The 19,355-nt window shown below is 32.6% G+C and overlaps 1 protein-coding gene across 1 annotated transcript in view; it reads left to right on the top strand.

Annotated features, from left to right (window-relative positions):
* The first annotated feature begins 352 nt into the window (after positions 1-352).
* LOC149082546 (thyroid hormone receptor beta-like) overlaps positions 353-19,355 on the top strand; it is a 63,029-nt gene continuing 44,026 nt past the window's right edge. The window contains exon 1 of the mRNA XM_089235794.1: positions 353-1,214. Within this exon, the coding sequence (XP_089091920.1) occupies positions 1,145-1,214 (70 nt within the window). The 5' untranslated portion in view covers positions 353-1,144. The remainder of the gene's footprint in view (positions 1,215-19,355) is intronic.

The raw sequence follows: 19,355 nt of genomic DNA on the forward strand, positions 1-19,355 counted from the left end.
ATATACGCCGGGGCGCCGAGCGTCTGCGAGTCGCCAACCTTGCATCTTTTAACAGAGGAAAACAAGAAAAGAACTCGTGAAGGCAGATTCCGAGGAAGGCCGTTCCATCGGGTTAGACGGCCTTGACTAAGTATTAAGAAAGTGAGAGAAAAAGAAAGAGAAAGGAAAAAAAAGAAAAAAAAGAGAAAGAAAATTGTAATGATTTTTATTTTATTTATTTATTTTTTTTTCGAAAAGAAAAAGAATGCCTTAAAAAAACTTACGTCATAAAGTGACGTCACGCATCGTAACACTGTCTGATTGGAGGGATGCGTGGGAATTTTCCGGGGCCCGATCCAATAGTAACCGGTCTGGTTGAGGACCGGCCGCGTACGCAACACATGGTCGATCTTTTCCATCAGTCGGATAAAGTCAGGAAGAGAAGTCACAAGTCAGTAGTACCGTGATCGTAAAAAAAGTCAAATTTTTAAATTTTTTGTATAAATGTCACAGTGAAATTTGTGTAGTGCGTATTTTTTTTTTTTTAGGGATGTTTTTCGGTAGTAGTTTGAGGTATAATCGCGGTACAGCTGCCGGCCGGTTTAGAGTACGCATGAACATCCGGAATGGGATCGTTTTGTGCTCTGTGATTTCCGACTGTATATAGGAAATTCATGATGATAGAACTGTTATTACGTGTACTGAATCCGTCGGGAAAAAAATGTTTATATACTTAATATGTACTGCGATGACAGAAAAAAAAAAATCAGAATGGTTGAGTCGAAATTTCATCAAACTACTTCACGAGACGGCATCAGAGAAGCGATAAGTACAATAGAAAAATATATAGTCGTAATTGAGAAAGAGATTATTGCCGAGAAAATGAAGTAATTCCACGTTGATTGATAATCAAGTGCCACGAATTCATTTTCTCGCTCGTCCGTCCAGGAAGGATTACTGCCGTACCGAGTGACCGTACATCCATCGGTCGACGGGCATCGCCGCAAGGAAGACGACGGCCGTCTCGAAAGGTAAACTCCGCCGGCCTGATCCGCTGCCGAAGATCCGGCCCCATCTGATTTGAAGACGGGTTTCTTGGCTGAACCTCACTCCGGACTGCGCGGGCACTCATCCCCGTGGACCTGGGTCTGGACTGGCCGGTTGGATGTGCTACCTCCTGTGCTTTCGGTTTGTGGTTGGGACATCGTGGCACGCCAACTGCCACGCCTGGCCAGGTATGCAACAACTTTTTTATTATTCTTCGGTACTATTCAGTGTATTTCACACTTATTTTGGTCCCGTATTGCAATGATTGCATCCTTGTGAAAACTCTTTTTGTGACGAACAGAAAAATCAAACACCAACAGACAGTTATAGAAATATGCTTATTGATGATTTATTTTCTAATTTTTATATCTAAAATTTTTTATCCTAATTTTTGGGTCTTAAATTTTGTTTCTCAATTCCCATGTCTTGAATTTCGTTTCTTAATTTCCGTGCCCTCAATTTTGTTTCTCAGTTTCTACGTCCGGAACTTTGTTTCCTAATTTCTGCATCTAAAATTGTTGTTCCTTATTTTCTACGTCTAAAATTTTGTTTCTTAATTTTTACGTCTACAATTTTATTTTTCAATTAAGTGCTTACTTTTCATTCTCTATAAAGAACTTGAATATGAACGGGAAAACAAATAAGACTCTGTTAAATCACTGTTAACTCTAGTGTTCTGCGGAACACAGTTTGAGAAATGCTCAGACTCTGCCACGAAGCTAGGCTGGAAGAGATCTCGGCAACGGGATAAGTCCAGTGGCAAAGTTCTGGCGTTCATTCATTCAGTTTGAGAGAGAGAAATGTTGTCTAGTTATTATTCAATTCCAAAATGCTAAAGAATATTGGTAATGCTAAAGAATATACATCGCTTAGGATCTTTTATTTTCTTCCAACGGTCAGTATTAACTAGAAGAAATCAAGCAACCGGTGAGGAATAATATCGATTATCAATTAATTGTTATTTTGGACAATCACTACTATGAATAAATATGATAACAGCGAAATGCCCTTATAACGATACTCGTGAACCTGAGAAACGTTATAAAGAAGTTATCGTTATAGATGGAATATACTAACGCTGTAAAAAGTACATCGGGACTATAGAGTGAGATCATTATATAGGAGACTATCGTAAAAGAGGGTATCGTTTAAATAGGATTTCCCCTTTATTATACTTTCCACTTTACGTTATCATGTTTTCAAAAACATTACTATATCAATAGAATATTTAAAATATTTGTATAGAATATATATAAATCTTTTCATGTATTTGATTTAATTTTACATGCAAGTAAAAAAAAAAAAATACTGAACCTAGAAAATATTCTTCTTTTCGCTAATTTACAAAAATTTCTCCAAATCACTAAATTGAATAATTATAATTTTGATTCATAAATTCTTGTGAAAATGACGTGAAATAAAAATTGATAATTACAAATTTATGCTTTACGGGGAAATATTGAATTTTTCCACGAAGTTTTGAACTGATACAATGAATTAAAATTATATGTGTTTTAAAATGTCTAAATATTTTAACGAATTACCTTTTTAAAAAAATTTTATTGTCAATTATTGCGTAATTATTAAGTGTAATTACACTTTGCTTTAAAACATTGATTCGTTTGTCACTCGTGTTCCAGATCAAATTACTCATGATTTCATACAGGAATTAATATATTCCAGATTCTACAATATCTTTACTACAAAATCCATTACCAATATAGTTTGTTCCGTGTACAATTTTTTAATAGAGACAGTTTTTCTTCAACGATAAATACAGTATACAGTGCAGTCCGTTAGTAAACCATTTGTCTTCTACATTATGAAAAGTAGAACAAAAAAAGAAAATAATAATAAATGTAAATAAAAATATAATGCTAATAATAAATAACTATTACGTGAATTATTTGGTATTATATCAGTTTTTTAAAACTTTGCCCTGGAAGGAGGGCAGGAGAACATATACTCAATGTATATCAATATATATTTCACCCTATTTGTCCATTTCTACTATATTTTTTAAAGCCGGGGGGGGGGGGTGCAATCACGCCCCACCAAATAACTGGCCTGCAAATTATCATGATACTGTAAAGTACAATCAGTAAAATGAAGCGTCAAACTTTTTCACTGAATGAACTTTTTCCTAGTTACATGCTCGTTATTCCAATATCTCCTCGCCAAGAAGCTAAATTTTCAGTGAATACTTTTTACCGGAATAATTAATAGAATTATTTCAAATACTATCAAAAGCTCGTTAAAAAAAAGCAATAAAATGGAAATGAGTAAATAAAACTAAAACTAATAGGCATCTCTTATCAATAGGTAATAAATAAGAATGTAATAAATAGGAATTATTCATTAAAAGGGATTTCTTTTTTTTCCTCCACGAACCATTCACATGATCATAACGTAATACTTATTACGAAGGTTGGGATTTACCCAACGATTTCGATACGGAAAGCTAATACCACATACGAAAGCGTTAAAATGCTTACGGAAAGCAAATAGAATTAACCCCGTTTTTCTTTTCTTTTTCAAGATCAAACAATATTTTCATTTTTTTCGGCACACATGATATAGAAAAAAAGAGGAAAGAGAAAAAAAGGTCATGTTTTTTTTTTCTTCTCTTTTTTTTTCTTATCTTCAAGTTCACGGTAAAACGGTCTCTTGCAAATAGTGAGCGATCACTTCATTTGGAAACGAATGACCTTTTCTTTTTTTCTCATTGCCATGATTCTTTTATAAATTCAGTAAATTAATTACATCTTTCACGGACATTAATTTTCCTGATCACTGTCCTTAAAAATCAATCAAGTTCATGGACTTATCACAATTCGTAAGCGGATATCGATACATCAATAGCTATGGAATCCATTTCACAAGTCCAATGCAATGGGCAATATTGATTGGTATTTCAACGTTATTACGATACTGAAATACCTATTCATTCACCAGGAATGTAATTGGGTTTTAATAGTTTTAAAATTCAATTTAGTTTTCGAATGATTGCATTTGTTCAGTCTTGCGTTATACACTTTTTATAACTGATGAGGCATTTGTGCAATGCCATAAAGTAGAAATTTAATTTAATTTCAGATGAAAGAAAGTCTGGTGATTGCACTCGTTTGTAATTCAGTATAAAACAAAATTCAATTATTTAAGATTTATTTATTTTTGATACATATGGAAAATCAATTAGCGTCAGTCAAATATATTGAATTGTCCAGAAAATGGTGATTAGAAATGATGATGAAGAATCATACTGATGTAATAGGGACTGGAAAAATTTCAATAACACCGGAGAATATTTTATAAGTTTACTCTTTTGTAGCCTAATGAATAAACTCCAAAAGCGACTGGATTAATTTAAATTTAAATTTGGGAAGAGTTAAAAAAGTAGGCAATAACTAAAGAGAAATGACTGATGTAGACAGAAAAAAGATGCATTTATGTCAAAGAAAAGCACTTTTAATGAAAGTAATCACAGATTTTAAAACCCTTCAGAAGTACTCAAAGATTCCCATAAAATTGCCATTTTATATTGATTACTAGTTGTTGTTAACTGGTTTGAGTAGTATTCTTTCTACATTGTGCATGCATGTCTTTCCGTATTTTTTTACTGAGGTTACTTCCCTGATGATGATCACAGTGCTCATTGAACAAACATGAGATAAAAATGGATCAGATTTCGGGAAAGTAATGAGTTTTCATTGAAGTGAATTCATCATTACACAATTCTCTGAATGATTTTCTAAAAATCCAATAAATTTAAAGAAGAAATTGCTCGAGGAATTTATGATAGTTTTAATACCATGCAAGTATTAGCCTATATCAGTAGAATGCTACTGATAAGGTGGTACGGATTGGGGGGGGGGAAGAAATAATTATATAATACTTTTCCTTAATTTAAAAATAGTTTTGATATAAAGCATTTAGCTGCGTTATACAATGAAACATCTTTTATCCGAAGTAAAGGGGATCCGAAGTATTTGAATAAACGTAATAGCGTTACATAACAGTTAAAATGAGAGTTCTAGAAAAAGAATAACGTGCTAAACATCATAGAAAAATGTGTTTGATTTATTCATACAATTTTACCCAAATCTAACAAAAATTGGCTCACATATTATTATTTTTTCTCTGATTAGTTAATTCGTGTGCACCATTTGTATTACAACGCATGCCTTTAAATATGGATAAATAAAATATTATCGAAAAAATATTTTGATTGTTTCAAGTGTGAGAAATGTTACTGTATAAATCTTAATACGAAGAAAAATATAAATGTATTTTTTGTAAATACACTTACAATGATATCATAGAGTAATTTTCTAAACGCGCAATACAAATTAATGAAATTTACGTGTGTAGATAACAGTGAAAAATTGAGAAACAAAGTTTGCATACTTCAAATTTTGCATAATATAGTTGCATCAGTGTTCGCCAATACGCATCTAGATACGCGATTCATGCATCAAAATTCAATTTTACTCCTCCAAATTTCGTTGAGGAATGAAAATACCCCCCCTCCCCCTCCTCAAATTTCGGGTAATTTTTTTTCCTAATAGGTATTTTTCACTGGTAATATATTAAAATTATTAACACCTCTTTTAACGAAATTATCGTTTGGAATTTTGGAGAGGAGAGAAATTACTCTTCGAAATTGTATTTTCGGATAGCACTGAGTTGTATATACTGAGTCAAGGCTTGATTTTAACTTGGGGGGGGGGGGACAAAAACATGAGACTAAAGTAAAAAGAAAAAAAAAAAAAATATATATATATATATATATATACTTGGATATTCATCGATTATATGTTGCTTAAATTTCAAGTTTCAGAATGTGCATTTCTTGGGCAGATGTCCCACACCTGCCAATGTAGAAATCATGTCCATTGTTTACCAATTTTATTGTTACAAAAAGTTCAAGTATGAATCTCATTATATCATGTAAATCAGGGCTTGATAAATCGAAAAATTATTTATTCTACAGCCCAATTTCTTAGAAGCCAATAATGATATTTTGCTCAAGAAAAACTGTCCTAAATAATGTTTACTTTCACTTTTCTCACGTTAAAGAACGCAGTTTAGTGAAACCAGAAAATTTTGTGTTCCCTTCAGACTCCAATTTAGCAACCAAATTTATAAAATTTTGTGGGCAAATACCGATTTTCTAGTTACCATGGCGACCTGGTACCTTGTCGAGCCTTGTCATAAATTATTCGTATGGTGGTGCCTCGACTTACGAAGGTCTCAACTTTTGAATAATCCAGCTACGACCCAAATATATCCGATAGAAATACGCATAATTGCGAAAGAGCACTCGACTTACGAGCGTAAAAAAAACACCTAAAAAAGTAATTATTTAATATACGGAAGCTCAAGCAATTTCGAACAAGTCGAAGCCAGAGCGTTGTCGGGCTGTACTGCGAACTGTATTGCAAGCAAAAAACCTTCCAAGCAAAAATGCTTCCTTCCATTATCTATAGGAATGTGTGCTGCTCATTATTATTATTTTTTGTTTTTTACGTGAGCATTAGTATAAATCATGTAGCAAATTTATGGATTTGTGTTATTTATTATTCTTCGTATTATGATTATCACATATTTTGAGGAAAATTTGTTTCCAGATACGAATTCTTCAAGGTGCAAGTCCTTTCAATAGCAAATAACATCAATATCTTAAATTGGGGTATCATTTTATTAAGAAACTTCTATCTTGTTCTCAGATGCATTTCGGATGAATATGAAAAATAATACACATATCAGTAGCAACGAGCGATATTTAGAAATCGAACTGAAATGTAAGAGACGGCGTTGTTGAGATTTCGCAAGCGCGAAGCAGAGTTCAATAATGATTATCGTAGCACGGACGGACGGACGTTTGCCCCACTGGCCTTGACCATTGTGAGATATTCAACGAGAATGTCTCTCTCGTTCTTTGTGGACATCAAGGCGAGGAATGTCCTAGAATCCTTGACCTGAAGAAAACGATTACGAGAGAAAAAAAAGAAAGAAATTATCATAGAGATAGTGAGAGCAGGTGAGACTTCTGCGAAGCTTGTTATAACACGAGTGTTACCTCACGAGATACCTGAACATTATTAGTTGGTAAAGGTTAACGCGCCCAGTTCGAACACACTCATAATCACGCACACTCATATACGAAATAATTCTTGGACTTTAAGCGGACAACGCGCAGAAAAAAAAAAAATAATAATTTTAGTCGCCATTACGTAATCGCGCAGATACAAGATAAAATTTCAATATAAAACGACTAAGAAATCACTGATAGTTTCTTTAAATCTTTGTACGTTGATAAAAGTTTTTTTCGGTATTCCGATGTAAAGGTAAGCTTGCTCTAATATAATGTAATAGCCGTAGAAGGTTTTAATTATAAAAAAAAAATTGCAAAGAAATGCATAATATTGAATCTCAACGCTGTTGAAAATATTCAAAATACAAATATATCGGAGTTTCATACTTAATTCAAAATAGAAAATTAATACGCTAATGTGAGAAGTAACTCTTATTCGTTAAAAAGATTGAAAATCCACGTTCTAAAAAGCTGTATGCAATTTATTTTTATATATAAATTCAATTTATGAAGCAGATATTGATACACTGATGAGAACTAATTCTGATTCATACTGTATAAAAATAAATTATGTAATTGTACACCATGGATTTCTGAGCGTTTTGCTTTCGGGGTTCCATTGCGTAAAAATGGGATTGGGACATAAAAAAAAGTATTTTGACACTTTAAGGCACTATCGAGTCCTTTGGCACACCGGTTGAGAAAATTGCACTAATTAATGTACTTCTAATCTAATGTAACTCGTACTTCTAATCTAATGTAACTCGTACTTCTAATCTAATGTAACTCGTACTTCTAATCTAATGTAACTCGTACTTCTAATCTAATGTAACTCGTACTTCTAATCTAATGTAACTCGTACTTCTAATCTAATGTAACTCGTACTTCTAATCTAATGTAACTCGTACTTCTAATCTAATGTAACTCGTACTTCTAATCTAATGTAACTCGTACTTCTAATCTAATGTAACTCGTACTTCTAATCTAATGTAACTCGTACTTCTAATCTAATGTAACTTGGCTGATGTCACGAAACTATGAAGTGCTACGGAACGTCATTTGGGAATCACTGTGTTGCAGACAATAATGAAACTTATTTATTCGAATGTTAAAATTGATAAAAAGGAGAAATTAAAATAAATTTATATCTTCATATATAAAAGAAACTGCATTTATATCGATGATACGTATGCTACTTTTCTTTTAATAATCAAATTAATTATGAAATAGGTAATAAAATAAAAGTGAAACACATGCAATATTATATTCCATTATAAATATATATCATCATCATTTATATAATCAATCAATAAGTAAGAGTGAACTATATTAATTATAATGTATATTGATTGGGATTACTTCCAAATAATGAAATGACTATTAGCAACCAGTCGTAATGAAATACACGCAGTTTAAGGGAATAAACGTATAGATATAAAATGATATATCAGATGAAAATGCACTACTCATATTCAAGTCATTAATTTGATATATACAGTAAATGGGATTTAATTATCGATCGTTCGCATTCAAAGAATCGCTCGAGAAGTAGAGAGATTCAGTGCATTGCAAAATGATGTAGAATGAAATGAATAATAATTTTGTGAACAAAAGTCGAAAAAAATGTACGAAATATACATACATATTATAAAAAAAGTATTTATTTTCTTTAAATAGCCGTGAAGAATGTTTCAATTTATTTTTTCTGATAAGTTTATTTAATGAACTTTACTGCACACAAATGAAATATTTTTCATGAAAATCTCTCTTTACGTTCCTACGGTAGGTGCTTATAATTCAGTCGTAAAGCTCACAACACAGTTCTTATTATATCATATGTACAATACGATTAGAGCCGATAACATATCTAATAATGACGTAATAATAACAATATTAATTGATTATTATAAGTTATTGAATGCGCTTGGTAAATGTGCATGACATTTTATGGTCAATAAAGTAGTTAAATTGAATTTATTTATAATTTTTTGTCATTTCTATTTCAATAGTCAAATATGAAATTAGCTTTATTCACTTTCATTACAATTTATCTGTTGCCTTATATATGAATGGGTTATTTATAATTGAATTTTAATTAGTTAACTTGATTAATAATACGTGATTAAATAATAATTTTTATGGTCCCTGAATGTACATAATTCACATAAAATTGATATGAAAAATATATTATATCTCGATATTTGTGTCACAATACATTATCATATACCTTTTGTTTGTTATTTCCATACTAGATATGGTGACAATTAAATTTTTAGACGTTTCAAAAACTTTTGCGATATGATTGTATGATTATAGTAACAAAAACATGAACAAAAAAAATTAACAATATTTTTCGACTTGTATATTCACACGCAAAGCATCACAAAAATTATGAGTAAAATTTGTTGCGAAAAAACAGAAAAAAATGTATTCAAAATAAAATTACAAGACCACCTAAAATTTTTGTCTGGGGAAGTCAAAACTTTCCATTACAGCTCTTCTGACAATAAATATGTTTCCGTTTTTTCTAAATAGAAATGATTTTGAAGTTCAATTTTTTTTTGATTTCAATATGATGAGTGTCGATATTCGCATATTTCAACAATTGTTTAGTTTTGGAAAATTATGCTAAATTGCACATTCTTTCTCTTTGATATACATGGGTTGAACGCAATTTATCAGAAAAGCGCAAAAAGAACCATTTAGTTGAATTTTAGTTGTCTTGTTTTTAGTTGTCTTTGAATCATAACGAACAAGAATATGTCAGGAACAGGGTAATGAGTGATATGTTTTCGATGAAAAGAATTTCATCTTTTTTTATGAACCATATTTGTTTCCTGTGACTTCATCAGGAAGTTTGAACGAATCGCCAAAAAGCTGGAATTTTGATAGTGATCTAAGCAGGGTATTCTGTACCAAGTCAGACACATATTATTTTTGATTGATACAGTGATTGAACTCTTAAAATTATAATGAAGTTTTAGACAATCAATATCAATATAATGAAACAGTCAAAGATCATGCTCTTGCATGATCATCCTCGTCCATCCATTGGAATCAAACTGAAAATTTATGGAGGTCTACTCACAATTTTGTCGGTCAAATCTTGACCGTTGATCCCGGAAGAAAAATTACATCAATATCAATTTGATGTGAATCGACCAAGTATTAGGAAAAACTTTCATTTCTGTTGGTAGATTTTTGTTTTTGTTTCACTGCAATTTACTGATGAACGTAGGGTGGCCATATGACCCGGAAAACCGGCCCGAAAAGTGCACTGTCCTCAAAACTGCCTTTGGGATGTCTGTTTGTCCCGGTTTTCAATTTACGTGATCAAAGATTGAATAAATTAAATTATTTTTCATTATATTTTGCTTGGCAGAAATACTTTGTTTCAAAATTTTAAACTACCCATTCTTTTTAGCTTTGAATCTAGTGGACTGTGATCAACACAGCCGCAAGTTATGACGGAAAATTTTACGCATCATAATGGTACAGAGTAGCCGACTTGGCACTCAAACTCAGGACCTTTCCTGAGACGCGGGACCCAGTGCGAAAATAAACTTTGATTCATCCGTAGAAAGAATTATTTTCGGTAATTCGTTACATTGTTCGAAATATTCCGAATATTTTCATAGTTTTAGAGGAGCCATCTTGCTTTGTTACACAATTTTACACATTATTTTTCAGTTCATATTTTCAATTATACTTTGCCCAAACTCGAACATTAGTCGCAATATAGAGCGTATTTTTATTCGCCTCAACAATATACCTTTATGAACGTACATTATTGCACAATATTTCTATTGCATTGTTTGAGCCTTTTTGTTGCACCACGGTCATTTTCCGAGAGAGAGAGAGAGAGAACTAACCTTACAAGACCATCACTTCCTATAGATTAGATATTATTTATCCTGGGTGGTGTATGCGCGTAACAAGGATCAGGCTTCATCACCTATAGGCAACGTCATAGTATTGTTTTCTCTGAGAAATATTTTTTAAGATGTCGTGGTTTTATCAAAAAAATTTGCATTATGTCCCGTTTTTTATCGAGATTTGTCCCGGTTTTGCAGTTGTATGATCTGGCCACCCAAGTTGAATATTTGGATGAATTTTATGCTATACACTTCTTGTGCTAATATAAATATGTCCATAATGATAAATCAATTTCGATTTTTACGCTATAATTGGTTTTTCTTATAATTTGGGAAATTTCTTATGATTAATTCAATTTATTCTTAATTAGGGTGGTCATGTAAAAACATGCAATCAGATAGAGATCATAACTATAATTAGTTGAAATTTAGCTCGAATTCTTTTCTATACACAGTACACGACAACATAGTATTTTCTAAAATTTACATATCTGTGTTAATGTATATTTTAGACTCTGTAGGTTTACACTATTTTAATTATTTTTCGATTTCAACCTTGAACTTGGATAAATTCTAGAAGGTCAATGTCAGGGTCATTTTGAAATATATTATTCTCAATATAGTCTATTTCAACACGAAATATTACGGTTGTGACGTTTAAGAACACCCATAATATTTATCTGTATGTTAATTATGAAAAAAACCTCATTTGTTTTAAATTGATTTTTAGACTTACCTAAACAATTTGTTTTACTTCGAATTTTATTTTCTTATTTAAAGGGTGAAGTCGATTTTTTGAAAATGACTTTAAAAATATCTCATCCGATTCCGAATTAAAGGTAGAAAATTTCTTGTCAATCAGTGAAAAAATTTGTTCTTTCAAAACAAAAGAAAGAAGTAATCAAATATAGTGATTATACCAGGAAAATAATAGCTAATAATAATAGTAATAATAATTTTATAGCTTTGTGCATTAAGCTCTGAAGCTGAAATAACTCATAAATAATAGTAATTGCCCTTCATACAATTTTCTGTAATTTTCATAAATGCTAAAATTTTCTCGTATTGAACAGATTCGTCTCGCAACTTGAACCACAGAAACGCTGTATGTTTCCAGGGGCGGGACAGCTTACTATCATTGCATACCAGTAAAAATAATTTGAACGCGATTTTCTCAGATTTGAATGTAACTTTCTCATCATCCGTATGATTAAGAAAAAAAAAACGAACTTCTGCACCACAAAAATTTTGAAATTTCGCAAACGTTCATTTGACTTGTGATAGTGCAACAAACATCCGATTTAGCAATTGGCCAATGGGAAGTATTTAAAAAAATTCGAATTCACAGATTTTTTTTTAAAATTTACGTATTTTTTCGAATTTTTCAAAAAAAAAATAAATAAAATTCTAACAGATTGTCACATTCAAGTTCAAGGTTCATTTTACTTACACACGCGTTGCATAAATATTACTGCGAAATTTCAGAATTTTTGGTGCACAGCAACATTTTTTTAAATTTACGGATTAGCACAAAAATGGAAAATTTAGAAATTTGCGTTTAAAGTTTTTTTTCGCGAATATATACATTTACCCTCTTTCTATAGTTAATTACTTTTTCCATTTTAAAAGAAAAAATTACCCAATCGACACGAAATTTTTTGAATTTGAGATTTGCTATTGAATGAAACATTTTTTAAAGCCATTTTTGAGAAAATGACTTAAGGGGTCATGACACCCCTTAATTAGAATTTCATTTATAACGTAGTAGCACGTATCAACCTCTGCCGACACTGCTCAAAATAATTGATTTATTGGAATCCAAAGTCAGTTTCAATTAAAGGAACTATCGATAGAGATATACGGTATCCATGTTTTACTATTTCGATGGCCGGGAGGCGTATCTCTCCGGTCGGCCATTCCAATGCGTCGGCTCACCGCGATTAACCAAAGAAACCTAATCGTACGCTTCTCTCGTTGTAACTAGCCCTTATTGTCAGATCGAGTGTAGTGTAATCTTATGATTTTGTCTGCTAGGAAAAAAATCCCTTGATTATGAAACATGGAAATCATATCTTTAACTGATTTTGCATTATATTAACATTATCTCGATTTGGAAAGAATTAATCTAAGAATCAGCTGAATTAGAAATTCGTAGTTAATGAAATCGTGGAATCAACATACACGTGTAGTATAGTCCACTTGTATAATTACAGTAAAAGGCTGAGAAAAATTATCACATTTATTAAAAACATCTATTACTAATTTACGACCCCTGTTTGATCATCATTTTTCTATAAAACAGAGAATATTCTTCACTTTTCTTCAAAATTTTACCCTGTGAACTTCAAAAATTCACATTTTCTCACATTTTTCCCCACCTCAATGAATTTGGATTTAAACTCGAGTGAACTTCACACAAACCCACACACACACACACCTTTCTTGTCACTTTTTTTATTAAAATGTAACTTAAATAACACAATTTTGATAGATGGTGGCCCGGAATAGTGGAAACATTAATAAAGTTTGGACGATCCACGTCGTTTTCCATGAAAAAAAACATTTTTATGTCAAATTTTAAGCAAAATTCGCTTAATCGGAACACGATTGCGAAACATTGTATGAATGGAATGTTTTGTTATTTTCATAGTACATTCAACTAGCGATAATTTATGTTATAAACAAAAATTCAAAGGATTGCATGATATACTCATAAGTTACATTCAAATCTGTTGATGTACTTGTGAATTTTTTGAAATATCAGTCTACATATCGCGTACAAGTATTCCTCGGTTTAAGAGGTTTCGTTTTACGCGATTTCGCTATAACGCGATTTTTAAAAGTTGATTTTAGGAATCCCAACCTGCGGAATCCGTCTTGGAGTTTAACTTTATTCCTGGAAATGGAAGCAAAACATACATATGAGATAGTTAAATCTTTGAACGACGAAATACGTTGGATTTGATGATGTAAAAAACCTGAGACAAATATGAGAGAAATTCTTAGATACAAAACTCGCCAGATCTCACTGATGAAAAACGTTTGGTAAAACACTAACAATGCCATAAAGAATTTAATCGAAAAAAAGCAAATCCAGTAAAACTAGAATTTTCATATTTGCGAGAAACGCGCAGAATTCTTTATCTTTGCTACTGACCTTTTCATAAGACGAAAAATGCTGCTTGTCAGCCGAATCTCGACTGTTTAAAAAAGTTATCAGGTTATCAGCTATCATATCAGGATCTTCAGGGAGTTGGGGGACATCCACACTCACTAGAATCAATCAGAAGAAGTGAAGACATAAAAAGTATTAATTTAATGGCTTCATAATGCATAAATGAATTTATTCATACAACTTATGAATTTATTCATAAGTTTGAATAACTAATTCATTAAAAAAGAAGATTCCTTTGCTGTTCAATTTTTTAAATCCATCTGAAGAAAACAAATCAGCTTTTCCTCTCTTTCTTATGTTAAATTCACCTCGATTTACGCGATTTCGTCTCACGCGACTATTTTTCGGAACCAATTAATCGCGTAAAGTGAGGGATGCCTGTATCGTAATCCCCTGTAATAAGATACATACATACACGTGACAGACCCTAGATTTCGGTGATCTGGGGGGGGGGGTTCTTAATTATATATTTCACAATGCCTTTAACAATATATGGCGAAATATCATATCAAAGTAATAATACAATCAATATATTTTTGGAAATCCTGTTTCAAACTCAAGTAAAATGTCAAAAATAGCATTCTTCGTAAAACGGGTTGTTAAAACTTTTATTCGTGGAACTTACTTGTACGTAAAAATGAAACACACAAGTAAGTGCAACTTCGCTCTAAGCGGCATATACACAAAAAAAGCACAATTTTTGGAATTACAACAAATAGGGCTTTCATAGAAAAAAAAAAATGTAAAATCGATATTTTCTTCCAAAAAATGACTTCTAAACGTAGTCAGTTACTTTAACTCCATCGAACTACTACTACTACTACTACTAAACCCCACATGCACCTCGGACGCATTCCTCTGCGGAGTTTCTAACGAGTTGGTACATGTTAGAATGTGCATGCACGTGTTGTGAACCTGACGTGAAGTTTGTTTCTGTGCAATGTTTGTTCTAGTGCTGCCATCTGTTTTTCGACCTATGAGTGAAGTGTAATGATGGAATAATTGTACCGTTGCAGGCCTGTCGCTGTCTATGGAGATACTTTTTAACGGAGAGATCAGCTATAGTATTCGCGACTCAAAGTCGGGAACCACAGAAAATCAACTTCGGCCGATCATCACTGTCGCGACCGTGGGGTTCGAACCCGGGTCCTCACGATTTGGTGCCTTCCTGCCCGCCGGGTTCTTTCAGTGCTTAGTACTCCAGGCGTCGCATCGCTCTTCCACCATGGCCCAAACCCTCTGTGTGACTAGCTTATATCACCTACAGACAGAGCCGGGGGTCATGGTCGTTTTCTGGTCCTCGGGATGCGAGTCCGTCACTTAAGTGAACTGCAATCCACATTCTCTTAACTGGAGTGAATTTAAATTTTCATTCTTGCAGCTCCAGGGAGAATTTATATATTCTGATTTTCTCGACTCCGGTAAATTTCAGCTCACATTCTAGAAACTATAGCGAATTTCGTGGTGCTCGCACCTCCGGTAGATTCCGATTCGCATTCTCGTACTATCAGTAAATTTTGATTTGCATTATTCTCACTCCCCTCTGGTGATCTTCAGCTCAAATTCAAGCACCTTTAGGGTGGTATTCACAGACATGGTTTAAACTATAGTCACAACAATTTTTCGATAAGAGATCGACACGGATTGGTTAAATTCAGGTTTTTACCTAATCTATGTTGATCTCTTATCCAAAAATTGTGACTGCAGTTTAAACCATGTCGGTGAATACGGCCTATAAACCCCTTCGTTTACCTTCGAAAAAGGAAAATTTATTCACATTCTATAACAAGTTCCTTCTCCCCATAAACTTCAATTCCCGTTCTCGCATCCTTCGAAAGGATTAAATACTGTATATCATGAAATATTTTTAGCCCTTATTGATTAGCATCTTTCTCCCAATTCTTAAGAATTATTGCCACAAAACCCATAGGTTGCACAAAAATTTCGGTTTTCGGATCGAATTTAATTCAGTATTGTTTTGCGGGACTAACTATATATCAAGTACAAGTACTTCTACAAAGGCTAAATAATACCGATAAACGGCAACCCTGATGAAAGCAATTTGAATGTTGACAATAGATGTGTTTTCGGCGTTATTGCCATTTATTAATGAACATATATTTTAAGTATATATTTCCATTGTGTAATTAATTTTGAATTGCTTTGTGGGTCAGATGTGACTCTGGGAATGTGAATGTGCGTAATGTTACGGTAAATGTGATAAATCGGTGATTTAAGATATACGGAAAAACTGGCTAATTTTGTAGAGATGCTGATTTTTGGAAAAATTTAATCTAAATATATGTCGTCATCTGGTGGCCTGATGCCATTTACGAGGCATAGCCGATTTATTCCGCACATAGGCGGAGATAGACGTGAAAATATGGGGGGGGGGGCATGATGATGATGATGATGATGTCAAATTAATATATACGCATATACATTAGATCAGTAGGCTCCACCTTTGACGCTGTAGGCCATGCCCCCCCCCCCACGTATCTCCGCCCGTTGTCACTGACCATGCACGGTACCACTCAGCATATATATGCGCTCCGTTGGCTAAATATTCTATCTGTCACTGCCGGTAGAGCACTCGACAGGCATTTGAGGTGCCCGGTTCGAGTCCCAGTAGGGGCAGAGTTGAAATTTTTCCAAAAAATCAGTATCTCTACAAATTTATCCAGTTTTTCTGTATATTTTATATTAACAAGTGGAGAGTACATCTTTCTCTAAAGGATGATGTTATCATACATCATCACCACACGATCGTCTCAATAGGTTTGATTCGTTTTCCCACATTTGCCACTTTTACCGATGATTATGCACATCATCCAAGACTGAAGTTTGAGCAAAAGTTTTTGATAAATTTAAGTAATGTATTGACGATTAATCACTTTTGCCAATACGAGCAATGTATGATCACCGGTAAATGGGATCAATTCTAAAAATTTATAGAACGCACTAAAATGGTCGGTGATTCTGCATTAACATCGGATTTTTATCACATTTTTATGTAACATATACATACCGTGGAATGATCATAATATAAGTCAGATTTAATTCCACACATGAGGGAAAAATGCCAACGAGCTCATGACGGGAATCATTATGATATTTATAATATGAATTTATTTTCTTATTACAGTAACATGGGAATATATGGGTGAGCAAACGGTACTCGGACCTCGAGTCAAACGGGGACCCTAATTATTAATGACTTTTTTAATTCTGAAATTATTCCTCTCATTGATTTGGACATTTTTAGTAATTCTCTAATTATTTCTTCCATTAGTTCTGAATTTTCTATAAAATTCTATAATTATTATATTATTTTTCAGTTAATTCTAAAATTATTCCTCTCTTTTATTATTTTTCAAATTATTTCCTCATAAACTTCAAATTTTTATTAATTGTGGATTCTCGTCAGCTTTTATTTAATTTTGCTCATACGTACAGCTAAACAGAACTTACAGTAAACACTCTCATGCAACGTTGTGCAGTCATTTAAGGTGAAGTAAATGCATACTCCCCCTACAAACGTTGTAGACGGTTGTTAAGGTGAACAAATAACGTAAAATTAAGTAAGTATACAATATTGTGTGCGATTAGTGAGGTGTATAGTTAATGCGCATACAACGTTGCGTACAGTTAGTATAAATTACACAAAGTACAATGATGTGCACAGCTAGTAAAGACAAGTAAACACACATTAAGCACTTCGGTTTTCAAGAATTGCAGTTATGGCTGAAGAAAGAAACCAATATTTTTAATTGAATGAATTGCGTCACCAATTTTTTATGTTAATGCAAACCAATTAACATTCAAGGTTCACCCCCGATAAGAACGGAGTGAAGTTTTTAAATTTCCAAAAACGGATATAAATTGATGCATTTAACATATTTTTAACTGAAACAATCAATAAACACAACAATTTAATTAATTAGAGTGGATTTTTCACCTAGCTAAAATGATTATCCAAGGGTAAAATAAACAGTTTTCATTTACAGGGTCTTTATAATTAAAGTTCCGTTTTGAAATGGCCACAAAAAGAAAACTACTGGACAAAATGTTATCAAACTTCTTGGTAATAGTTTACAGGAGGTCATGGGATTGAATTTTCCGCAAAAAAGTTCGAAAACTCACCACCAGCGGGGAATGGCGCTGTATGCAATATTGTTAAACGAAATAAGACATGAAGACATCGGTTTGAAATGTTTTTAATCGTTTCTAAAACGAAGCTGTTTGGGGGATTTTGGCGAAATTGAAGACACCGACATATGTCCGTAAAAAATATTCCTCCTGATATGCTAAGAGCTACTGTTGACGCAATAATGCGATTTAAGTTTATTTGAGAAAAATGGTGGACGCTAGATTGAACATGCTTTGTAACACGTTTTAGAACGATTAAAAACATTTTAAACCGATGTCTTCATGTCTTATTTCGTTTAACAATATTGCATACAGCGCCATTCTCCACTGGTGGTGAGTTTTTTAACTACGTATTTTTTTTTTTTTGCGGGGAAATTGAATTCCATGACCTACTATAAATTATCACCAAATTTGATAACATTTTGTCCTGTAGTTTTCCTTTCATGGCCATTTCAAAGTGAAACTTTCATTATAAAGACCCTGTATTTTACTTGTTATCTATAAAAACATGAAATCTCGCTTAGCAAGGTTTACCATGAATTTTGTTTTCAATCCCTTCAATTTGGTGCGATTTTATAAATCTCTGAGCACGAAAAAATTTCAGCAGCTCTCGAAAAATAACTAAAATGACACTGACAAGGAATCACCTGCTCCTTGTCAACTACAAGAAGAGGAGACTATCGCCAATTATTAAATTACTTTTTGCATTAATTCTGAACTTTCATCAATTCTGGATTTTTTTTTTATTCCGTTAATTCTAAATTGTTATTAATTATTAATTTGTTAATTCTTCACTTTATTAATTCTTGATTTTCTTCAGTTCTGAATTTGTTTCTTTCATTAATTCTGGAATTTCTTTTCCCCGTTAATTCTGAATTCTTATCATTTCTGGAATTATTTCCTTCATCGATTCTGAATTTCCACATCAACACTCTGAAATTTTTTCTTTCGTTTACTGTGAATTTGATAAATTTTACAATTATTTCTTTCATTAGTTCTAAATTTTCATCAACTCTGGAAATATTAAATTTTT

This window comes from Pholcus phalangioides, unplaced genomic scaffold (genome assembly GCF_987345545.1).
Source record: "Pholcus phalangioides strain wild (caught in Gottingen) unplaced genomic scaffold, Ppha-v1.0 ptg000009l_1, whole genome shotgun sequence".
NCBI classification, from domain to species: Eukaryota; Metazoa; Arthropoda; class Arachnida; order Araneae; family Pholcidae; genus Pholcus; species Pholcus phalangioides.